The sequence below is a fragment of the Balaenoptera borealis genome (genome assembly GCF_965194805.1).
Source record: "Balaenoptera borealis genome assembly, chromosome: 1".
In the NCBI taxonomy this organism is placed as follows: domain Eukaryota; kingdom Metazoa; phylum Chordata; class Mammalia; order Artiodactyla; family Balaenopteridae; genus Balaenoptera; species Balaenoptera borealis.
The window spans coordinates 1,405,246-1,430,510 of NC_138860.1; the positions used below are offsets into that span (position 1 = coordinate 1,405,246).

The 25,265-nt window shown below is 54.7% G+C and overlaps 1 protein-coding gene across 1 annotated transcript; it reads right to left on the reverse strand.

Moving 5' to 3' along the window:
* Nucleotides 1-893: 893 nt before the first annotated feature.
* On the reverse strand, nt 894-18,172 carry RNPEP (arginyl aminopeptidase). The gene is made up of 11 exons (XM_082393081.1): nt 17,487-18,172; nt 13,540-13,680; nt 13,080-13,228; nt 9,293-9,409; nt 8,549-8,784; nt 6,596-6,709; nt 5,772-5,884; nt 5,561-5,669; nt 3,979-4,203; nt 2,370-2,512; nt 894-1,425 (listed from the first exon to the last, which is right to left on the reverse strand). The coding sequence occupies exons 1-11, from the start codon at nt 18,096-18,098 to the stop codon at nt 1,267-1,269; spliced, it is 2,118 nt and encodes a 705-aa protein (XP_082249207.1). The 5' UTR covers nt 18,099-18,172; the 3' UTR covers nt 894-1,266.
* Nucleotides 18,173-25,265: the final 7,093 nt, after the last annotated feature.

Consider the following 25,265-nt stretch of genomic DNA (forward strand, 5'->3'; position numbering starts at 1 on the left):
CCGCCAGCCCTCCGAGAGCACCTGGCTGGGAGAGGGCTCTGGAGGGGGCAGGAGGGGCGCTGTCGCAGGCCCACCTGGCGGGACAGCGGGGGACACAGCTCAGGACGCCTGGCTGTGAAGCTGCACTCAGGCTCCTGCCGCGGAAGGGGTCCCGCGGGGCTCCTCGGCGCCCCAGGGTCTGCACAGAACCAGGAAGGACACCGCTGGGCGCAGGGCTGAGCGCCTGGACACCGGGGAGGCGTCTGGCCGGCCCCCAGTAGTCCCCGCCTGTAACAGCAGCCAGGAGCAGCCAGGAGCAGCCAGGAGCAGGCACCGGGGAGGTCTGCCGGAAGGGCCGCCCACCAGGCGCCCCGCGTCCTCGCTCCCACGCTGCAGGGCGTGGTGGGAGGTCTGTGCGGACCGCCTCGCAGCCAGCCGCCAGGGAGACCCTGGATCTAGGAAAACAACTTAAAGATCCTGAAATACTTCTGTGCGACCCTCCCCTCGCCCCACACCCCACCCCAAGTCGCTAACCGCCTAGATCCCCACGTGGAAATCACAGCTTAGAGCCAGGTTCTGCACAGACTCTACTACAGACGACGCGGAGCCGGTTACCCAGGACCGGGGAGGGCGAGAGGCTGCAGGAAGAGCACTCCAGCACGCACTTATTAGCAGCAACGGTGAAGAGGAGGGGGCGTGCGGGACGCTGCACGGAGGGACGCGGCTCACGTGCAGGGTCTTCCCGAAGAGGCGGCCTCCGTGCCCTCTGCTTTTCACATGCTCCTGTGGGAACCCCACCTCCTCCAGCCCAGGCTCCTTAAGAACAGGGAGCCAGCGTCCTGCTCTGGGTCTCCCCCTGACCAGCTCAGGACAGAGAGCGGGGCCTGGGAGAAGGGATTTCACAGTCACCAAAATACTTTTCACTTAAAAATATTTATTAAAATAATGATTAAACCTGAAAAAGGAATCACCAGAAATCAGCCCTTTGCACAGTACTTCAAGAATCAGCAAAAAAAAAAAAAAGAAAGAAAAGAGAGAGAGGAAAGAAAATCCTTCCCGCTTTTTCCAAGACCCAGGCAGGGAGGGCGAAGCCTGCCGCCCACCCAGCCCAGAGAGCATGGAGGTTGCTGGTCGCACGACGGGTCCAGAGCCGTCCAGTCAGAGCAGAAGCCCAGAGTCCCGAACACCAAGCCCAGAGAACAGGTTACCCCACGGGGACGTGAACTTGGGAAGCTGATGAGAACTGGAATTGGCGGTCTGCAGACGCAGAGGCCACGGCGGGAGCCTCTACCTGCCCAGGGGCGCCACGATCTGCTGGACGTAGTGGACCACGTTGCTGTGGAGCTGGGAGGCCGTGGCCGCGAAGGTCTCCTTGGCGAGGGTCTGGGCGGCCTCACTGCCCCCCATCATGGCGTGGTACAGTGGGAGGGTGTACTTCTGCTTCCCCTGCAAGAGACGCACGTGCTCGAGGCCTATCAGCCTGCTCGGTGGTCTGCAGCCCCCAGCCCCTGCCCTGGGCCCATCTGACAGCCTCGTGATCAGGGGCCAAAAGGCATACGGGTATCATTGCTGGAATGGGGGGCTTCCCAGACACGAGGGCTTGTGTTCCAGAATCTTCTTGGCGGCCAAAGATCCACACGGCTAGGTCTTGGTATTCACCCTCCTGGAGATGTCTACACTCAACAGAACTGAGTAGGGGGTTGGCACATGGGAGACTCAAAACTTTCAGAGCTCTAAGTGGTCAGGCACCGAGGCAACAGCTCACGGCAAAGGCTGCAGAACCTAAACCTAAACCAGGGCCCCAGAAGGACCGCCTGCAGCCAAGCAGAAGGAACCCCACGCTTTCACGTCAGCGCGAGACAGCCACACCTGACACCCAGAGGCTGGGAAGCCTTCAGGGGCTCGAGAACCTGCCAGCAGGTACCTGCCAACAGGTGAGGGAGTCTGCGCATGGCTTGTCCATAGCCCGGCTCTGGAATCCTGTGGAATGGTTCATCCTGAGAGCCGTGGGCCCCTCCCCGGCAGGGCAGCGCTCCCGGGTGACCTGGGTCCAGCAGGTCTCTGAACCCTCCCAGGTCACCGGCTTCCCCCGGGAGCAGGAGCCTATAATCTCACCTTCACTCACCTTTCCTGGCCTCCGGCCTCCCTCCGAGACCAGCCCCGCTGACACATGACCTTCCCTGCCTCGGGTCAGTGCTGACTGCCTCTTTCCCCGCAGGCCTCCCCGGCTGATCTGCAGGAGCTCCTGGCCCGGGGCTTCTCCCCCAGGGCGGCACCACAGCCTGCTCACAGGACCCCACCAGGCCCTTCACCCCTGCTCCCGAGAGGGCGGTCCGAGAGACCCTGCCTGCCGTGTGCGCGAGGGGGACAGGCAGGTGGCGGTCACCCACCTGGCTGTGCAGGAAATCCCTCACTTTCCAGAAATCCTCCTGGTGGTCGTTCTTGAGGACAATCTGGCCCCATCGCAGCCGTAGCTCCGCGTTCTGGGCATTTGAGATCTTCGGGTACGTCTCTCCAAGTTTCTTCACATTCCCTGGAGAAAAGAAACAGGTCATTAGCGACTTTGCCAGCAGACCATGAGCTGAGGCGGCCATGTGTGTGCCCGAGGCCCTCCGAGGGCGCCAGGAGGAACTCCACGGAGGCTGCCGACCACCCGCTCTTCCTGCTCCTTCAGGCCCGAGGTGGTCACGCCTCGTCTTGACTTTGCTGTAATTCCCACGGCTCTTCCTCCAACCTTCCCTTAAGATAGACTTCCTGTGGTCACCCCATCATCCTTCCCGGACTACAGCCTGCGCACTGCCTCAGATATCCCACCGTCAACCTGCTAAACGTCACCTTGCTCTGTTTTTCTGAGTTCACACCCCTTGGTGAATACTACTTCTGGCTAAGCAGCAACAAAGCATGTGTGCTGAAGAGCTGCGGCCCAGCAGGTCCAGACCCCAGCCCCACGTCTACTGGCTGTGGGATCAGTTTGTGCCTCGGGTTCGTTCCCCAGTCCCTGGGGTCACAGAGCAGCGACAAGGATTAGATGGCGTCAAAGCTGGGGGAGCTTAGAAGAATGACCTGCATAAGCTGAGGACTCCACAAGCACCAGGTTTTATGATTTCCCACTGCCCGGCACTCGTGCGGGCACCTGCATCCCTCTGCCAACGCGCTCCTTGCCCTGGGCTTCTGTCCACCCGCCACCCTCCCTCCCATGCACCGCAGCCACTTGGGACAAGCATCACACGTCTCCCTCCAACCTTGAGCATCGCAAGTCTCCCTGCAACCTTGAGCATCGCGACTCTCCCTCCAACCTTGAGCATCACGAGTCTCCCTGCAACCTTGAGCATCCCGAGTCTCCCTCCAACCTTGAGCATCACACGTCTCCCTGCAACCTTGAGCATCCCGAGTCTCCCTCCAACCTTGAGCATCGCGAGTCTCCCTCCAACCTTGAGCATCACACGTCTCCCTGAAACCTTGAGCATCGCGAGTCTCTCTGCAACCTTGAGCATCGCTAGTCTCCCTGCAACCTTGAGCATCACGAGTCTCCCTCCAACCTTGAGCATCGCGACTCTCCCTCCAACCTTGAGCATCACACGTCTCCCTCCAACCTTGAGCATCACACGTCTCCCTGCAACCTTGAGCATCGCTAGTCTCCCTGCAACCTTGAGCATCGCGAGTCTCCCTGCAACCTTGAGCATCACACGTCTCCCTGCAACCTTGAGCATCACACATCTCCCTCCAACCTTGAGCATCGCGAGTCTCCCTGCAACCTTGAGCATCACGAGTCTCCCTCCAACCTTGAGCATCACGAGTCTCCCTGCAACCTTGAGCATCGCGAGTCTCCCTCCAACCTTGAGCATCGCGAGTCTCCCTCCAACCTTGAGCATCGCAAGTCTCCCTCCAACCTTGAGCATCACACGTCTCCCTGCAACCTTGAGTATCGTGAGTCTCCCTCCAACCTTGAGCATCGCGAGTCTCCCTCCAACCTTGAAGGAACAACCCACTTTTTCTCACCGGGAGGGAGAGGAGATTTCTGGAGGATCTTATCCAGGAAATAAACCAGCTGGTAGGTCTTCCAGGCAGAGATGGACACGGCCTCAATGGCCCTCACGTCCAGCTCCTCGGCCGCCCACAGCTGGGCCAGCTCCTCAGCCGGCCTCATGAGGGAGTCCCCGGGGGAGAGGTCAGGGAGGTAGGGGGGCCAGCCCGGGGTGTTCAGCCAGCGATCAAATTCAAATCCTGTTCGGCAGAAGTGGAGAAGATACCGTCAGACTTCCCCAGCAGCATCACGGCCAACCTGCCCAGGCCGCTCCTGAGACCTCGAGCCTCCGTCCGTCCCAAGCTCTTCCCCCAACACTGGCACCGCTGCCCGGCATGATCACCTGCTCCACAGGGCCCCAGCCAGCGTGAGGCCTAGACACTGTCTCATGGACCTGGCCGCCCCTTTCCACGTGAGCGTGTCCTGTGCTGCAGATCAGCCGTCAGAGCCACATGCACGGACGCGGCCCAGCTCCCACGACCAGAACGGCCGTGCTGATGCTCCCGGGCTCCGGGGTCCTGCCCGGCCCCGCCCCTCACTAGCTGGGGGTCCTGCCCGGCCCCGCCCCCCACTAGCTGGGGGTCCTGCCCGGCCCCGCCCCTCACTAGCTAGGGGTCCTGCCCGGCCCCGCCCCCCACTAGCTGGGGTCCTGCCCGGCCCCGCCCCCCACTAGCTGGGGGTCCTGCCCGGCCCCGCCCCCCACTAGCTGGGGGTCCTGCCCGGCCCCGCCCCCCACTAGCTGGGGGTCCTGCCCGGCCCCGCCCCCCACTAGCTGGGGGTCCTGCCCGGCCCCGCCCCTCATTAGCTGGGGGTCCTGCCCGGCCCCGCCCCTCACTAGCTGGGGGTCCTGCCCGGCCCCGCCCCTCACTAGCTGGGGGTCCTGCCCGGCCCCGCCCCTCACTAGCTGGGGTCCTGCCCGGCCCCGCCCCTCACTAGCTGGGGGTCCTGCCCGGCCCCGCCCCTCACTAGCTGGGGGTCCTGCCCGGCCCCGCCCCTCACTAGCTGGGGTCCTGCCCGGCCCCGCCCCTCACTAGCTGGGGGTCCTGCCCGGTCCCGCCCCTCACTAGCTGGGGGTCCTGCCCGGCCCCGCCCCTCACTAGCTGGGGGTCCTGCCCGGCCCTGCCCCTCACTAGCTGGCTGGCGAGCTGGCTGGACGGCGCCCAGCATGGAGCAGGAAGTGGGGACACATCTAACGAGCTGCCTGGCCCGTGACGGGCCGTGCTCGCCCTCTCTTAGGAAGCAGGCCTCTCACGCGCTCCCCAGGCGGGGCCGCTGCCCCATTCCTGCCCTGGGAGCCCCTCGGGGCGGGGGCAGCCTGGGCAGAGCTAAGGGTCTGACTATGTCCAGGGACGGGGAAACCAGAGGACAGAGAGAAGCAGAAGAGCAAAGTGGGGAAAGGAGGCCAGGTGGGGAGCGAGCTCCTTCTGTGGGACAGGGCCTGGGCCCCTGGGTCTGCCCCAAAGCCGCCCCCAGGGGGCGCACCTCAGCCCCCCCAGGCGCGAGCCAGACCCCACCCTCCACGACCACCTAGAACCGGTGGGCGGCTCCTCTGCTCACCCGGGATGGAATCCACCCTCTTTCTCTTCAGCTCAGGGAAATAGTCCAGGAAGAATTCCAGAAAGTCATCAGCTAGGACACTTTGGAACTTAAACTCATCCACGTAGGCCTGTGAGGAGGGAGGGAGGGAGGGAGGAAGGCACGGTCGGTCACCCAGAGCCCCCGGCAGCAGGGCCCCCGCTTGTCTCCCCTCACCTCAGAGCTGATGTACCTTGAGGAAATCGTCAAACTGGTCCTGGTCACCCACCAGGTGGGCCAGGTAGGAGACAAAGCAGAAGCCTTTCTCGTAGGGGGTCTCGTTGTAAGTATCGTCTGGGTCGACACCTGCAGAGAAAGCTCTGGATTCAAAGGGCAGCCACGGAAGAGACTGGAACTCAGCTTCCCAGGAACAGCAAGGCCATGAATGTTCCGGGTCCATCCTGGCCTCTCTCGAGGGGCTTGAAGACGGACCCAATGGGAGGACAAAGAGAGCAGGCTCAGGGGGACCACAGCTGCCCCCTGCCCGGGGCTCCGTGCTCGGGGGGTCCTTCCACCCAACGCCTTCCCAGGACCACGCGTCACCCACACGCGCTGCGCCTGCCCAGACCGGGGCGGGCTGGGTTCTGTGCATGTTCTGGAGTAAACAGAACTGACTGCCCATCTACAGGAAGTTCATGGTCAGAGTCAGAGGCATCGAGGAACACGAGCTTCAACTGCACAGAAAGGTTTAAGTTAGTCACGTGTGGAACTAAAGAAAAATCTTAGGAAACAAAAATCCATGACCTCAGAGCAGTCACGAGCTTTCTGGTGCTGGACCACGCCCTCGGTGGGGTGAGGGTGACCTCGCTCTACAAACCCCGCGGGGCTGACCTGACCATGGACAAGGGGCGGCAAAGGGACAAGTAAGTGACAGGGACCCAGACACACAGAGCATCTCGGAGCCGCTCAGGAGCGGCCGGGGCAGCCAGAAGTGCCCTGGGGGCTCCTCCCTCCCGAGGGGGGACCCAGGGGCGTCCAGCCCGACGGGGGCTGCGCGGTGGTCAGAGGAGCCCCGACCTGGCTCGATCTTCACGCGCAGCTTGTTCAGCGGGTGGTCCTCGCCCGTGATGTCCATGTGCTGCCGAAGCAGAGCCCGCCCAGTGGCGGCTTCCAAGCAGGTGTAGGCGGGTCCTGCGCGACAGGAAAGCGGCTGGCACCCCCCGCGCTGCCCACGAGGCCCCGAAAAGAGGACGGAGGCCCAAAGCCCGGGGGTGGCACTCCCCAGGGACGGCGGGCAGAGGGGGCTATGGCCAGCTGACTCCTCAGCCTCCCCCGCTCACACCTCCCCTCTGACAGTGAGTGACCTTTCCCGTTCAGCGTGTTGTTATCTGTGGAGATGGTAATTTGATCTCCCACGAAAACAGAATCTCTTCATCTGACTGTCCTGTCAGACAAGAGAAACTGTCACCCAAGATTTTTCTAGCATCTGAGTCTCCTTCTGGCTCTAAAGACGACTGAGGGAGGGAATTCCCTGGCGGTCCAGTGGTTAGGACTCCGCGCTTTCACTGCGGAGCGCCCGGGTTCAATCCCTGGTCGGGGAACTAAGATCCCACATGCCGTGGGAAAAAAAGAACAACTACTGAGGGGACAGTGTCGGGGAGGGCCCGGGCGTGTACCAGCCACCGCCGCCGCTCGCAAGATGCTCTGATCCGGGCCAGCGACCCCCCGCCCCCGCCAGCCTCAGTGTCCTCAGGCGCACGGCGCACACGAACAGCTGTGTGCGGGAGTCCTAGCGGCCAGTACACTATTGCTTTACAGACTCTGGATCAAAGTGTAAACTTGGGAAGGAGACAATATATGCTAAAAAAAAAAAAAAAAAAAGCCTTTAAAATGTTCAGGTCCTGAAATTATGTTTCTAGAAATTTATCTTTACTGAAATCATCTGAGATGCACGTGAACCTATGTAAAGATGTTTGTCAGAATATTATTTCGTTTGAAAACTGAAAACAACCTTACAACTGGAGGTTGATTGAATAAATTGTGAAGCCTCCATACTCTGGAGCTGTAGAAGAAAATTTAATGACTTGGGAAAATGTTTAACTTTATTATATTAAAAAAAAAAAGGCAGTTCTAAAACCATGTACAATCTGATGATACACACACACACACACACACACACACACAGAAAAACGTTTGAAAGGATAACCATCGATTATCTCTGAACAGTGAGATTACAGATAAGTATTTTTGTGTGTGTTTTTCCATAGGTGCCAAAATAGATTTTGATCAGAAAAGCACCTGATACACCATGGGTTTTCAATAAGGAGATTGTGTTGATAATGTATTTTATTTTATTTTTTGGCTGTGCTACGTGGCTTACGGGATCTTAGTTCCCCCACCAGGGATCGAACCCATGGCCTCGGCAGTGAAAGCGCAGAGTCCTAACCACTGGACCGCCAGGGCATTCCCGAGAATGTATTTGAAAAGCACAGCTGGGCTCAATTTGAGGGTCTGCCCTCACCTGCTAAGTGGCTGAGGGACATTTCCTATCCTCTCTGAGTCGCAGTGAACGCACATGTAAAATGGGAATAACAGTATCTCCGTGCAGACGCTGGGAAGGTGGTACGTGAGAGATCTGGCACAAAACAGGTGTTCTGTACAAGGTGATGATGACAGTGATCTGACGACTCGCTCATAAAGCGAACTGGTACCTGGGGGGCCAGCCCGGGCCGCCCTCCCCCGGGTGACGCCGGCTTAGGCAGGACAGTGCACAGGGCAGCTTCAGCCCCAGCGGGAGGCACGTCCGCCGCTAGTTCATCCCGCCGCGTGGCATTTTCGAGACTCCCTCTGCCCCCAGCCCCCGCTGATGTGTGACATGCAGTGAGGTGGGCACAGTTCCTTACACGTAACTTTGTGTCGCGTTGCCCTCCCTGGCTGTCACGGGCTCTCTGCACTACGCCCTCCTCCCTTCACTCCCAGAGGGAGCCTCGCGGGCCCAGGACCGGAGGCAGGTCCTCGCGGGCGGCTCACCAAACAGGACGGTGGAAATCCTCCTCTGGGCGTACATGGTGAAGCCTTCGTTCAGCCAGAACTCCCCCCAGCTGGCGTTGGTGACCAGGTTCCCAAACCAGCTGTGGGCGATCTCGTGGATGATGACGTCGGCCAAGGAGCGGTCCCCCGCCAGCAGGCAGGGGGTGACGAAGGTCAGGCAGGGGTTCTCCATCCCTCCAAATGGGAAGGACGGGGGCATGAAGAGCACGTCGTACCTGCCAGAGGCAGGTTGTCGTGAGGGGCCCAGCTGCATCCCGGCCACTGACGGGGGTGGCGGTACGGGCTAGCGAGCCGGTCCTCAGTCCTGCCCCCGCCCCTGGCTCACCGGGCCTCCCTCTCCCAGGCCCCTCACAGTGGGCATGCGGTGGGCTCCATCACACCCAGCTCCCCAGAGGCCCACGTGGGTCACACAGACCTAACGGAGCCTCTTATCTAGGGGACCTCAAGTCTGAAGATGACAAAGAGAAAATGGGTACGGAGCTGCTTCCAGCAACGGGAAAGGCAAGTCAGCCACGTCCCCGACAGCGCGTTTTCATCACCCCGGCAACGTGGGCACGGGCACGCCTCTGTCACCGCCATGCCCGCCCTCCGAGGCCCCTCCTCGGCCACAGCGGAGGAGGCCTGGCGTATCCCCTCCCCCCTGCAACCCCCCCGGATCGGGGCGGGAGGGGGGAGGACCGGCTCACTGTAAAAACAGAGACATGAGTCCATGCGATACCACACCTTCCCCAAATGTAGGGGCCGAAAAGCTTCTCTCCCGTCGCCAAGAACTCTTCTATGACCCCGTCATACTCGTCCTTGGCAGCTGCGATGAGGCAGGGCTCGGCCCACACCCAGCTCCTGGAGACAAGGGCGCAGAGGAGGCAGCGCTGTGCTCAGAGGCCACGGCGGGACCCGTCCTGAAAGCACCTGCACCAACTGGGCCGAGGGCTGGGGGCGCTCCTGCAGGCGACGGGCTCTCCCCCCGCCGAGCCTCAGTCCCCATCTGCAAGGCGCGCGGTAAGGAGACGAGACGGGTGTGAAGGCCCTTCATACGGTGGCTCAGGTAGGAAATGCTGGTGTACCCCCGGAGAGATTAGAAAGGATTCTCACAATCGAATCTTTGGAATTGAAACTTTAGAGATAAACCAATTCACATTAACGGAAAAGTGGTAACTGTCTTCACTCTTCGGACAGGCAGGCTGATCTACTTGCTTTTAAATGGTCTAGCAAAAAACCCCCACAAATCCACACAAAAGCAAACCTAGTACGGCAACATGGATGGGCAGACAGGTGTTCAACGCATCATTCCTTCAATTTCCTGCAGGAATCTTCAATTATGAAATTTTCACAGTAAAAAGATGAGGAAACAGAGATGAGGGGGGGAAAAAATGAAAAAGATCCAGTCCGAAGGAAAGCCAAGGCTGAGAGGGGATGGGAGGAACCGAGACCGTCCTCGGGATTCAAGGGTGAGCGGACCCCGAGTTCAGGGGCCCTGCAGCCGAAGCCTGTGTCAAGGCCCCTCGATGCTCCACGGAGCGCCCCCTACACGGACATCCTCAGTCGAGGGACAGACGGCCAAGTGGGTGGGTGCGAGGCCAGGACGAAGAGAGCTTCCTTTCGGCAGAACTTCGGGGACTGTTCTAGCAGGAGGGGGAGCGGGGCAACCCGCGTCGGGGGTCCCAGCAGCAAAAGCAGGAGCCTCGTAGCGGGAAGGGAGCTGCACATGCAGGCGAGGAACCGCCGGGGTCTGGGGTGACCAGAGTCCAAGGTCTGATGGGGGTAGGTCGGGGGTGGGAGAGGCCCCAAGCTCGGGGCACAAAGGGCTTCAGATGCCGCGTGACACAGCTGCCCCTGCAGAGCACAGGGGGCGACACCATCAGACTGTGTCTAGGGAGCAGCTGTGTCTAGGAAACATGCTCAATATGAGAGGGCGTGAGCTTTCCCAGGCACAGCCGGGGGCGAGGACCGAACCGGGGGCACCTGCGCCCAGGGCAGCCAGACCCACAAGGAGCCCAGCGAGGACCGGCCAGGAGGGCCCGGGACCGGGAAGCGGAGGCCAAGGGCACGTCCTCGAGTCCCTGCACCTTCCACGCTGAGCAACGGCCTCTTACCCCAGGAGCTTCAGCGAGTTTAGGGGACTGGACTCCAGGGGTGGAGAGGAAAGGGCCAGTTGGCCAGCTGGGGGTGGAGGCCGCAGGTGTGAAGACGGGACTAAACGATGAGGCAAAGCCCAGAGGATGGGGGTGGGGGTGAGTCAACGGGTCAGATGAAGAGATTGGCTTTAACAAAGAAAGAACCTATCGTCGGGGTCCAGACGGACGAATGGGGGGTGAGAGCAGACGGAGGGACCTTGTTCGTGCAGGACACAATCGTACCCGACAGACCAAACATCTCCACAAAGCAGAGCCGAGACCCCGTGCTTGGAGGGAGGGGCCGGCGTCTGAAAGGAAAACTGGAGAGGCAGTTTAAGGGGCGCGAGATGCAAAGGTGAGTGAAGGACAGCTGAGCGCACGGAAACCTCTCAAACGCCTGCATCACCTTTTCTCTCGTTCCAGCTTCTCACCAAGAAACCAGAAATGTGAACGGGTACCACGCACAGCTTCATTATTTTCTCCGTCTCTCAAAAGAGACAGACGCTGAGTGGAGAAAGGTGCTGAGTGGAGGAAGGGGATGGCAGGAGCCCGGGCCGGATGGATGGGTGGCAGCAGGACAAGCCGGAGGGCCTGGGGTGTGGGCGAGAGATGACCGGGCACCCCCGGGAGTGAGGCCCCCAGAGGGCGAAGGTCAGCAGGAGGGGCAGAGAATGAAGGAGGCCACGCTGTTGGAAGTTTCTGATCCCGCCCCGTTCACAGCGATGCCCGTGTCCAGGCCTGGGATGCAGCACAGAGTCCAAGTCCCCAGGCGCTACTCTGAGCTGCTCCATCACCAGCCTGGGCACCACAACTAACAAAGACCTTCAGCCCCGTCCTTAGCGACAACGGGCTAGGCCGCAGACGCCCACGACATTTCCGAGAGCACACAGATTTCCGTCAAAGAAATCAGGATGCTCTCAGTCAAGCTGGAATCTCATCACCAGGATTCTAGGGGCAAAAAGCACGGGATCTGCAACAGAAACCCTTGCATTTGAATTCCAGTTCTACCAACCAGGTGACTGCACAAGGCTCTTAACCGAAGCCACAGTTTCTCAACTGCAAACTGGAGACAGCAATACGTCCCTCAGTGTTGCCTGTAAGGGTTAGAAGGGACCATACATAAAGGGGCCCCTGGGGGTGTCCACCAGTCTCTCCTGCCCAGGGTTTTCCCCCTGCGGTAACGGGGACTAGACGGAAGACCCTCCCACTCGACAGACTCCTGCAAGACCCTCCGACATGACCCAGGAGGCAAGGACTGTCCACCTGACAGGGGACAGGAGTAAGTCAACAGCTCCAGTAAAACGGGTTCTGTCACCTGGATTAACGTACTGTGTCGTCACTTCAGTACAGAGGGTTCAAAAAACCTCCGTGATCCAGTGTATTTAGAATAGACTGTTCTCTCATTTCCCCTTAGTAGCTCCTACTCTTACTAACAGAACCTCAGCAAGAGTAAACACCCTAAAAGATGTTCCTCCCCTTGTCTATTTTCCATGCTCGCAGGTCACCTACCATCCTGTCCAACAGGAAGGGACCCCTCGTCTCTCAGGGCTGGTGTTGTCCTGAGAGCGTGGCAGAAGCAGATGCCAACGGGGCCCCACCCATCTCTCCCTCTGATCTCACGGCCCTGGCGCCACTGCTGAGCCCAGTTGCGAAGCCCGAGGCCTGTAGCCAATCCAGCACCTCCAGGGGCTGAGGGCCCGGCAGAGAGAAGGACAGCACCGGGGCCAGGAAGAGCCATGGCTTCACATCCAAACCGACCCTCTCACTCCAGGACTATGCTACGCTGGTGGGTAAGATGACAGCCAGGAAAAACCTGTGCTCCTGGTCAAATGTGTTTTTCAGGAAATCTTACAAAATCCTTATTTATCTCCACTAAACCCATCTCACTTCACGGAGGCCCCTCTGCCACCACAGGTCCAGGCCTCTGTGTCCGGAGCAGACAGACAAGCAGCTTCCCCGGGCCTCTCCAGAGGGAGACAGAGAGATCAAGGCCATATATTTCCAGGAATTAAGTGCCAGAGAAAATGGGGAGATTTGCTACAAAGATAAAAAAGCAAATATAGTAGCAAGAAGGTAATTTAGACCTTAAAGATGCTAATAAAGATCATCTTCTAAAACTGCTGCTGGAGCTCCCATCTCCCTCTGAAGATGGCCCAGGACCGCAGCCACTGCAGGACTGATGGTCTCAGCGCAGACATGGGAGGAAGACGGGAAGGAGGGGGAGGAAAGGGCACATCGTCTGGCCATTCAGGCCGTGCCCTGTGCCGCAGAAAGGTCCCAGGCTCGGGAGGCTCCGACGTGACCCCAAGAGCCACCCCAGCAGGTCCGCTCGCTGGTCAGAGGCCTCTGTGCTCAGAGGCTGGTTCAGTCTTGCTTGCGGGGTCTTGGGCTCCTACCTGGGTCCAACTTCAGCCGAAACCAGATCTCCGATGGCCAAAGCTATCAGATAGGACGGGATGGGCTGACACATCCGGAAGAAGAACTTATTTGGACCTCTCTTCTCCCAGGTGTCAGCGCTCATCACAGCTGTGAAGCCATCTGGGACCTGACAAGAGAGAAAGCTTAGGAGATTTCACCTGGACAGAGTCTGCTCTTGATCAGCTAGAAGGGCGGCATGACCAGCAACCTGCATGGTGATGACAGTGGCCTGGGGTCCACCTTGGGAAGCACAGAGGCCTCAAAAAACTAAACTTGTGCTAAACTGATGGGATTTAGCACAGACAAAATTTCTGCAGGTGGAGGAGTTTTTCAGAGGTACCCCCCAATGGATGTAATAATCTACCACCTGAAACATGACCTGATAGAAATGAACTTTTCAATCCCAAGGGCAGGTACATTTGCCCTCAGCCTGCTCACCTCAATAAGAGCGGAGTATGTGCATTTCACCGCAGGAGTGTCGAAGCAGGGGAAGAAGGCCCGGTTCAGGACAGCCTGACCCTGCGTGTAGACGAAGGGCTTCCTCTTTCCTGCTGTCTGCTCCGGAGCCAACCAGCAAACCTAAGAGGAGGCAAGAACCTTTCGGAACTGACATCCTGCACAAGCCCAGCGCGGCCAGGGCGGAGCTGGCTGGAGGGGAGGCTTGAGGTAATCCTTATGATCCAGCTCAGACTGAGACGCTCTCTCCCCCTGTGTATTTAACCCCCCTGGAGTCCAGGCCAAGGTCTGACGTCCACTTCCCAGGGTGGACGCCACCAAAGGGCCACTCCTCAGTGTGTCCCATGGGCCGTCTCAAGAATTCCTGAGGTGGCCTCCGACCCCCTGGTCCTGCCTCCCTCCTCTGTCCCCCCCGCTGTAGTAACTTCTCACCAAAAAACAAATACTGAAGAAGCTCTTCTTGAACTTGTGATAAAAGACACAGAAAAGCAGAAGCTAATAGCAAGGAGTCTGATTAATGTGTGTTCTCCATCCCTCCAATCTACCCTTTCAGAATAAACGTGCTTTACATTATAGGCATTGGCTATGATTCTTGTCTTCTGACAGCCCTTAATCAAGAGCACATTTGAACGATTTTTACAAACCCAAATCCTGCCCACAGCGAAGAGGAGTTCACCTGTAACACAGATGCCACCGCGGGGGGTAGGGAGGGTGTGTCAGCACCGCAAGCCACGGAGAGGCTAGAACAGGGTCAGGTGACTCCAGGAGGGTGTCACAGGGGAAGCAAAACTCCCTGGCTGGACCTTCAAAAGTGGGCAGGATTCAGACGGCAGGAAGGAAGGGAGGAGAGTCCCTCCAGGAGGTGGGCAGCAGCATGAGGACAGCGCGGGGGAGTGCGGCTTCCGGCGGAGGTGGGCGCCCACCCGGCAGCTGGGATGAAGGGCTTTGAGCACAGAGGCACTTGAGACCAATTTTTTTCCCCCTGGGAACGAGACTTAAGAACGAGAACATTCCCTGAGGGGTCTCTTGTTCTTTTTTTAAATTAATTATTAATTAATCTGGCTGCGTGGGGTCTTAGTTGCGGCATGCGGGCTTCCCTCTAGTTGTGGCGCGTGGGCTTAGTTGCTCTGCGGCGTGTGGGATCTCAGTTCCCCAACCAGGATTGGAACCCGCGCCCCCTGCACTGGAAGGCAGATTCTTTTTTTTTTTTTTTTGGAAGGCAGATTCTTAACCACCGGACCACCAGGGAAGTCCTGAGACCAATTTTTAAGAGGCACAAGGGAGACAAAATGGGATGCTGGGGTTTTCTTTGCTTGAGAGAGTGTGTGTGTGTGTGTGTGTGTGTGTGTGTGATGAGTCTCGTTCCAGAGTCCAGTACAGACGGAAGCAGGGGAGAGAGAGGAACGTCCTGGTGCAGAAACCCAACAAGCTCTGCCTCAGCCCGGTGACCGGAGGTCAGCACAGCAGCCATAAATCCTGTCAATACTGTTGCCCTCAATACGACGTTACAAAAACGACACCTTATCTCTGTGAACTTCTGCTCAGTTGTGCTGGGAAACCGAAACTGTTCTAAAAAATAGTCTATGAAAAACAAACAAACCCCCATAACCCCAGTCTAATCATGAGAAAAACGACAAATTCCAATAGAGGGTATCACACTCCTCCAAACTATCAAGGTCACCACAACAGGAACGTCTGAGAAACTGTCACAGCCAAAAGGAGCCAAAGGAGACCTGACAGCGGAACACACAGTGGATTTCTGGATGGGACCCTGGAGCAGAAAAAGACACATTAAAAACTAAGGTTGTGGACTTCCCCGGCGGTCCAGTTGTTATAACTCCGCGCGCCCACTGCAGGGGGCACGGGTTCCATCCCTGGTTGGGGAACTAGGCTCCCACATGGCATGCCGTGCGGCCAAAAAAATAAAATGAAATAAATTTTTTAAAAAAACAACTAAGGTTGCTGTACACCTGAAACTTACACAACACTGTAAATCAACTATACTCCAATATAAAATAAAAATTAAAAAAACGCTAATAATACCTTGTACATGAAAGTTGCTCAATAAATATCAGTTATTATTTAAAAAAAAAAACTAAGGAAATCTGGAAAAACCATGGACTCCAGTTTATAATAAGGTATCTATACTGTCTCATTAACTGTAACAAATGTATCCAACTTGTAAAACACTAGTGAAGGGTAAACAGTGTGTGCGTGGAAGCGGTTTATGGAGACTGTACTATCTGCTCAGTTTTCCTGGTAATCTAGACATCTATCTATCTATCTATCTATCTAGGCTGTGCTGGGTCTTAGTTGCGGCACGCAGGATCTTCTTTGTGGCATGCACGTGGGATCTAGTTCCCTGACCAGGGATCGAACCCGGGCCGCCTGCATTGGCAGCACGGAGTCTTAGCCACTGGACCATCAGGGAAGTCCTCTACACAGCTTTTTAAAAAATAAATCCTATTAATGAAAACAACTGTAATGAGTTGGCAGTAAGAAGTACCAGGCACAGTATTAGGACTTATATAAAGACAACTCATGTAACTATTGTCAGGCTTAGCTCAATAAACACTGACTATCATCCCCTCAACCACAATTCCTTCTCATCATCTTTGCTTGAGCTTTCTTTGGTTCTTGGCTTTGTTTTATTGACATGAAGAGAAGAAAATGAAGGAGGCTGGCAGGACACACACTATAGAGTCCAAGTCAGGGAGATGCTGCGACCCACGGTGTCCAAGGTGAGAGCCCTCCCTGGGACGGTGGCAATGAGAGGAAGGAACAGGCACAGTGCCACCAGTGGAGACCTTCACAGGGCAAAGGACAGTTCTTCGTCAAGCGTGTATCTCTGCCGCCACGTCTTAAATGAAAGCTATTTAGTTCCGATATTTAATTTGGGGTGCCACTTTTGTTAGGCACATCTAGGAGGGCCTAATTTTTCCAGTTATCCTATTTAATTTCTGCCCCAAACCAGGAACCAAAATATACTAGAGCAACCAAACACATTTCCAGATGGCATGTTATCCCTAGAGGTCCCTGGGTTTCTCCTCTGCCTTAGAGGTCAGTCTACATTGCTTTGGACTTTAATTTTTTAAACAAGTTCTATCATAAGAACTTCACCATTTACTTCCCGAATGGTGAAAGATGGAAACAGAACTGCCCTTGGAGCGAGTTCCAACAGCAAAAGGGGAAGTGCAACCAAATAAGCAAGCTTCCATGGTAGGCAGGCAGCCAGCTGAGACTTGTAGCACACCCCATCCAAGAAAGGACTGGCAGCCATGCCCGGACATTCACAGATGTGGACACATGACCTTCCCCTTTCTGATCGCCAACATTTGCCGACCCCCGCCCCCCAGTTAAGATTTGAGTCAACCAACAGTGAGAAAGCCAAGTTATTACAAAGCCTGGTACACCCTAATTCTGGTTCTCACTTTTACTCAGATTTTTTTGTTCATCAAATCCAGGACTTCGCAGGAGGAAACACTACTAACTGCCCAGTTTCGAGCTGTTTCAGCCCGAGGCATTAGGTGGGCACCTGGGACAAAGGACTGAGTCAGCAGCGGGTAACCAGCCAGCACTCTCAGGCCACCCTGGAGGAGAGCGGATCAGCTCGTCACCAGGGCCCGGCCTAGGCCGAGCGCAGCGACAACCCTAAGTTCTGTTCGTGAACCGTCTGCTGTCCAGCCTGGAGGAGGTGACCTCCTCGGGCAGACGTGGACTAGAGACAGCAGTGCCGGGGGAGGGAAGGGTGGGGGGAGCATCTGGATGAGGATGGGGCGGAGAGATGGGATGCGGGGAAGGGGGGCATGGGGGATCATCTGGACGAGGAGGGGGCGGAGGTATGGGAGGGGAGGTGGGAGGGGATGAGGGGGGCGCATCTGCACGAGGAGGGGCGGGAGGAGGGGCTGGCGCGGGGCTGGGACACTCACCCCGGGTCCCTCGCCGACGCGGTAGGTGAGCTGCACCCGCAGGCGCTCGCCGGCGATGCAGGGCTGCGGGAAGCGCACGCACAGGGCCTGGCCGTAGTGCGAGAAGGGCCGCGTACACACCGGCACCGGCTCCGGCTCCGGCTCCGGCTGCCCCGCGTCCGGCCGCTCCCGCCGCAGAGCCGCCGCCGTCACCTCCACGCACGGGTGCGAGTCCAGCCGCAGCTCCGCAGCGCCGCCGGGCTCCAGGCAGCGCAAGTCCAGCACCGCCGAGCCGCTCAGCCCGCGGCTGCCCGGGCCCGGCCCCGGAGGCCCGAACTCGGCCCGCAGGTCCAAGTGCAGGTGCAGCAGCTCGAAGGCGCGGAAGTTGGAGGCCGACGCCACGTCCTCGGCCTGCGCCGCGTGCAACACCCGCCCGCCAGCCCCACGCCCGCTGCCCGCCATGGCCCCGCGCTGCCGCTGCACCGGGCCGCCGCAGCTCCTGCCCCAGCGCGCAGGCCCCGCCCCACCGCAGGCCTGGCCCCGCCCCGCCGCTTGTCGTGGTCCCCGGCGCTTCTGCCGCGCACCCGAGTGGGCCCCGACAGGCAGCGCTGGGCTCGCCCCGGCACTCAGCATGGCCACGCCCCAAAGCTCAGACTACGCCCCGCCGTTCGCCATGGCCCCCGTGCACCGGTGCAGGCCCCGCTCCACAGACCACGCCCGGAACCGGCATGACCACGCCACAAAGCTCAGACCACGCCCCGCCGATTGCCAAGGCCCCGGTACAGCCGCACCCGGACCCTGCCTCCGGCCCCGCCCCACCGTGCAGACCCCGCCCCGGAACGCGGCCGGGCCACGCCTCTCTTCCTGACTTTTCCCCCACTCCCAGCTCTGCACCGGCGTCTCAGGACTTCCGACAGGCGTGCGGGGGGGCGTGGGGGGGGAACAATTTGATCCATCTTGGCCCGAATTCATCCCACTGGGATGTTCCCCAGGCCCTTCTCTACTGAGGTTTCCCGTGTCCTACTCCTCCAGGCAGGCCGCACTGAGCCCGATTGCAAGGGTCGGGTTGGAGGTCGCAAGCTCGGCGCTCGCCCAATTATTAGGGCCGTGTCATCCTGGGCAAACCTCCCCCAAGAAAGGGGACTCTTTCCAAGTCTCCTTGTGCACCTGTAAAACAGGAGGAATTATACTATCTCTCGAGCTACCTGTGAGAGCTCAATCGGAAACAGCACGGGATTCCACACCGATGGGGGTCCTCCCGGGACTCCGGGCGCGCGAGTCCTTTGTCCTTCCGCCAAGGGATGGCGACAAGCACAGCACCTTTAAGGCTGGGCGTCTGCTGTGCCGCTTGTCCCCCGCTCCTGAATGGGACAGCTCTTTGAGCCAGGTACACACACTTCCTGCTGTGTTTCTCTCCTGTACCAGCGGTTGCAGTCGCCCTTCTGTGACTAGGAGCCACTCGACGGTGAGATTTTTACGGATCAGCTAGGAAATGAAATTTTAAGAGACAATGTAGGGAGTTTTTCATAAAAGGAAATAGTATCCTAGTATGTTCTTCCTACTTTTACACTGTTAAAATACATTTTATTTCATGACATGCTTATAGTAGATATTTTTTAATTCCATATGAGGTCAATGTTAGTTTTCTTTTTTTTTTTTTTTAACTTACTGGCTAGTGAAATCCAAAAACTTTGGAAAACCACTTTTCTGTGGCATTGAGCACAGTACTTGGTACTTATTAGTCACTCAATATATCTACCCTCAAATTATTCATTCCCTTATGCAATGCGGTTTTGTTGAGCATCTGCATACACCAGCCACCGGGCTGGGTGCTGAGGATACAATTGAAGCAAGCCTGGCACCGCCCCTGTCCTGGTGGTGCTCACGGGCCAGCTCACAATTTAACCTAGAGAGACAAGGAAAAAGGTCACGACAACTCCACGTGCTGTGCTGTGACCTGGGAAAAACAGGATGCTACGGGAAGCGAGGAGAGACACCAGGCCTGATCTTTCCAGGTAAGTGTTGCAGGAGGAGGAGGGCCTTTTATCCTTTTTTTTTTTTTCATAAATTTATTTATTTATTTATTTTTGGCTGTGTGGGGTCTTCACTGCTGCCCGCGGGCTTTCTCTAGTTGCGGCGAGCAGGGGCTACTCTTCACTGTGGTACGCGGGCTCCTCATTGCGGTGGCTTCTCTTGTTGCGGAGCACAGGCTCTAGGCACACAGGATTCAGTAGTCGTGGCTCATGGGCTCTAGAGCACAGGCTCAGTAGTTGTGGCATGCGGGCTCTAGAGCACAGGCTCAGTAGTTGTGGCCCACGGGCTTAGTTGCTCCGCGGCATGTGGGATCTTCCTGGACCAGGGCTCAAACCCGTGTCCCCTGCACTGGCAGGCGGATTCTTTTTTTTGATTTATTTATTTTGGCTGTGTTGGGTCTTCGTTGCTCCACGGGGGCTTTCTCTAGTTGCGGCGAGCGGGGGCTACTCTTCGTTGCAGTGCGCGGCTCCTGATTGCGGTGGCTTCTCTTGTTGTGGAGCATGGGCTCTAGGTGCGCGGGCTTCACTAGTTGTGGCACGAGGGCTCAGTAGTTGTGGCTCACAGGCTTAGTTGCTCTGCGGCATGTGGGATCTTCCTGGACCAGGGCTCGAACCCATGTCCCCTGCATTGGCAGGCGGATTCTTAACCACTGCACCCCCAGGGAAGTCCCGAGGGCCTTTTACCCTTGGCTGCAGAGTCAAGCATCTGTGGAACTGTGCTGCTTCTCCTTTCAGCGTTCACGTCTCCCTGGGGATAAGAGCATTCTCATCCCATCCATTCTCTTTCCTTCCTTCCGTTTCTCCTTCCCTCACTTTTGAATGCTTAGAATGCAACGTATCTTGGACATTTTGAAATAATGGCTGAAAATCTTCTAGAATTGATGAAAGTGTGATTCTAAGGATTTAAAAGTTACAACAAATTGCAAGCAAAAATATAAATCTACACCTAGACATGTTTTAGTTAAACTGAGGAAGACCAAGACATAAAGGTCTTAAGAATACCCAAAGAAAAAAGACAGGTTTCTTATAAAAAAAAGGCCAAATGGAAATTGGACCAAGGGCAGACCTCTCATTAGCAACAAGAGAAGCCAGAAGGCATTATCTTCAAAACACTGAGGAAAAAAACCTGTCAACTTAAAACTGTATACCCAACTAAACTATCATCCAAGAATGAAGGCAAATAAATTTTTTGATGACAAAAATTCAGTGTTCACCATCAACAGACTCCTACTAAAGAACTTCTAAAGGAATTACTTCAAGAAGGAAAATGAGATGAAAAAAGGAATGGTGAGCAAAAAAAGTGGGAAAATTTAAACACTGTATAAAGCAGCAATAATAAATATATATTAATAATGTTTGCATGAGGGAATCAGAATAAAATGAAAATATTAGACTAAATGTATATAAGAACAGGGGGTGATTGAAGTTGAAGCATTCTAAACTCCCTGGATTATCAGGAGGGGAGGGAGAGGGATAAATGTGAGATTTTTTTCTTAGGTATGCGTTTTAAGATTTTCAAGAAAATCACTTAAGGAATATAAAATGAATATAACTCACAAGCCAACAAATGGGAAAATATGTAGTATGATTTTTAAAAATCAAGGAAAAAAAAGGAAATGAGCTGGAGAGGATGGTACTTACCCTAGGCTGGAGGAAGCAGAGCTCATAAATACCCAGACGTAAACTACTCGTCAGTGTTCTAGCTCACATACTGGGCATGTACCTAACAGTATAGCCTCAAACTATAGAAAGCAGAAGTTAACAGAATTACAAGGGAAATGGGCAAATCCGCCAACAGAGAGGTTTACGTACCTCCCCCAGCAATTAACAGATCAAACAGACAAAAGTCATACAGACATAAAAGATCTGTACAAAAATGTCACAATCTTGACCTAATCAACACACACCAAACTTTGCACCTAACAATTAGAGAAAACACACAAAACTAACCATAGATAGGCCATGAAAAACTCGCAACAAATAAAAGAATCGATGGCACACAGAACAACATTCCTTTAATCACAATGCAATTAAGTTAAAACCAACGCTGGGAGCCAATTCTCCACGGATCACATGCGCTTCTGCACATCTTGCAGAAATGAGCCGCTGAGTGCCCTTTGTTCTGGACCATCTGGTGGAGGATGCTTGTATAGAGAGCCACTCTGAAAGACAGATGGTGACTTCCTCTGGAGCAAAGGGTATGCTTATCATAATGGTTCTCAACCAGGACCGGTTTTGCCCACTAGGAGATATCTGACAACATCGAGAGACACATTTGGTGGTTACAACTGGGAGAGGAGGTGCTGCTGGCATCCAGTGGGCAGAGGCCAGGGATCCGACATCCTACATTGCACAGGACAGGTCCCCACAACTAACTATCCAGCCCTAAACGTCCACAGTGGTAAGGCTGGTAAACTGGCTTACACCCTTCCAAGACAGAGACAGGGTCTCGCTTTGGAGCAAAGGGAAGTCACGCTCACTATCTAGTATAATAAAGGTAATGTCTCCCTCAGAGGCAAAAGCGGGAATGCTACTGCCCACTATAAAAGCTCAGGGCATAAGGAGCTTTTATCTAAAAGCTCCTCTCCTATAATGCCACCCACTACATCCCTAGGGATCCATCTGGATCCACCCATATAATCCTACCCTATGAGAAATGTTAGAGGACGCTCCTGAGACAGAAGTACTATGATACCAGAGAAGAACTTGGGTCCACACAAAGAAAAGAAGGAGTGCTAGAAATGGAATCAGTTTAGATAAAATAAATTTTATTTTTAGCTGCTCTAAAACAGAGGCCAGCAATTTTTTTTCTCTAAAGGGCAAACATGTCAGGAGTTGTGTGCCCTGAGGTCTCTGACGCGGCCGCTTAACTCTGCTGTGTCGTATGAGAGCAGTCGCTCATAAAACGTGAAGACGTGGTATGGCTGTGCACCAACAGAACTGTATTTATGGACACCGAAATCTTCATTTCATGTCATTTCCATGTGCCATGAAACATTTTTCTTCGATTTTTTTTCAACCCTTAGAAAAATTTTAAATCCATTCTTCACTCACAGGCCTTACAAAAAGAGGCAGCAGGGTAAATTTGGCCCTTGAGCCTTAGGTGGCTGACTTTTTCTCTAAAAGATAAGGTACTGTACAAAGCAAAACCAGCAGCAAAGTACTGTGTGTTCTAAAACTAATGCACCACATGGTGGAGCTGTGACCACGCCGTCACAATCTGCAGACATTTCATATAAGAAAACAGATGGGCTTTCAACAGATGCAGCTGTAACCCACGTGTTCCAACCCTGACTCAGAAATTCACTATTTCAGGCCAATTTCACACGAAGTGTCAGATACTAAGGAAAAAAGGGAGAAGCAGATGGGATCTTTCTGATGAGCATTTCAACCTTGAAACTGAGGAAACCACTCCATTATTCCAGAAAAAGACCTAGGGAAAAATTCCTTCCTGTCTGCTTGTTTCTGCATTTATCTTGGTAATTAAAACAATTTTCATGATTTTACCTTTTATTCTGGGTTCTTGTACACCAAAATTAGTTTTAGAATATGTATTAAACATTTCACATAGGTATTTTAAGATATTTATTAGAATCTAGACTACCTGGTTTCTATTATTTGCTAAACTTAAAAAAAAAATCAATGTATAACTGATTCATTTTACTGCACACCTGAAACTAACACAACATTGTAAATCAACTATACTCCAATAAAATTTTTTTTAAATCACATCTTATAAAGCTTATCAATGGATTTCATAAATTTCAATTTTATTAGGAAACGGGTGATAGGTGAACAGGTACACAACGGTAAAGTATTGTAAAGTTAATCATAGAAGCTAGGTGATGGGTATATGTTTGTTCACTGTGAACCTCAACTCTACAGGTTTGATATTTTCATTGAAAAAATGTTGGGGAAAAAGGTGGGGGAGAGAAAACAAAACAAACCGCTCACCATCTCCTCCTGCTGTGCAGAGTGCGACAACAGGACACGGAGAGGGGACGGGAGGCTGCAGGGGCGCTCGAGCTGGTCCTCAGACCACCAGGAACGAGCCCGCTGGATAAACGGGGGCAGGCAGAGGACACAGCACACGAGGACGCTCTTGGGCGGTTATGAAACACCTGTGCCTGGAAACGCAGACGGCACGAGGCTTCCAGTAGAAAACCAGAGGAATGAAGTGTGCTTCCCCCTTCACCTCTCCTCCCCGGCCCCCTGTCTCCACACTAGACACGTCACGGAGACGGAGCCACTCCGCTCAGGCCAAGCCCCAGCAGGCAGGTGGGCAGCAGGCTTTGCCCAGAGAGCAGCTCTCCTAAGTGCGGGACAGAGGAAGGGGGCGTCCGCCAAGGACGAGAGGGGCAAGCAGCAGGGAAACAACGGGAAAGGTTTTCGGGGTTTCTACCTGCCGTCCCACATATTGTGGAATTAAATGTCAAGTTCTTCAAAAGGAACTGGTTTTCTGTCTTTTTCACGCTTCTTCTCTTCCCCCCCACCCCTCCTTCCAGAAAATTCATCTGTAACCAAGGATTGCTTCAGATATGCTGAGTTAACCAATAAAATGGCAAAAACACGCCAGCATCACATACACACACCCATCAGACTCCGAATTCACAAGGAACTTACTTTCCAAACCATACGCCATTTAAGAGTTTAGGAGACCTTAAGAAATGTAAAGCATTTTATCTGCGATTCAACATGCCCTCAGCTTTGAACTGTTCTTCTGATAACATCTCCTTACATTTACTCCTGGAAGTCAAAAGAGCTACAGACTGAAAGACAAATCCCAAATACTTACAAATGGCCAATAAGCGCGGTACGTTAGTCACCAGGAGAACGCAAATCAGAACCACAATGAGATACATCACACATACTAGACTGGCTATAATGTATTTATTTAAAGGAAAATAAAAGTGTTGGCAAGGATGTGGAAAAATGGGAACCTTCGTGCACTGCTGGTGGAAATGTCAAATGGTGCAGCGCTGTGGAAAAGTTTGGTGCTTCTTCCAAAAGTTAAACATAGAACTACCACATGCCCCAGCAACGCCACTCCTAGGTCTACACCCAAAGGAACGGAAAGCAGGGACTCAGATATCTGTATGCCCATGTTATTCACAAGAGTCACACGGTGTAAACAGCCCAAGTGTCCATCAATGGATGAATGGAGAAATAAAATGTGATCTCTGCATACCATGCAATATTACTCCGCCATCGAAAGGCACGAAGTGTTGGTTTATGCTACACCACAGACGGACCTTAAAACATGATGCTCCATGAAGTAAGAGCGACACAGAAGGACGAACATCATACGGTTCCACTTATACAAGGTACCCAGAATAGGCAAACTCAGAGACAGCAAGTAGACCTGTGGTTACCAGGAGCTGGGGGAAGGCGGGATGGGGAGTTTCTGTTGGTGATGATGAGGAAGTTTTGGGATACACAATGGTGACTGTTACACTAATTTAAATTCCACTGAACTGTACACTTACAAATGGTTAAAATGATATGATTTCCTGTATATTTTACCAAAGATCGAACCAGCATTAGTAAATTAAATGCTTACTACGTACGTGGCACTGGGCCAAAATATGCGTGTGCTCACCACACCCACACAGATTTGCTCTCCATTTCACACAGAGGCAGGCAAATGGGGAGTAACAGCCTGCCTCCTGTAAGGCCGCATGGCATCTCCACCACAGCCAGTAAAATGGCCTATTCTGAAATGCTAATCCATTTTCCAGGCCCGGCCAGACCCCAAAACACACCCTCG

Coding starts and splice junctions, on each gene's coding strand:
- RNPEP (XM_082393081.1), bottom strand. CDS start 18,098: ATGCTGAGTGCCGGGGCGAGCCCAGCGCTGCCTGTCGGGGCCCACTCG. Junction 5,885..6,595: donor GCGCGTGAAGATCGAGCCAG/GTCGGGGCTCCT, acceptor CTTTCTCTGCAG/GTGTCGACCCAGACGATACT. Junction 2,513..3,978: donor GAAATCTCCTCTCCCTCCCG/GTGAGAAAAAGT, acceptor TCTTTTCTCCAG/GGAATGTGAAGAAACTTGGA.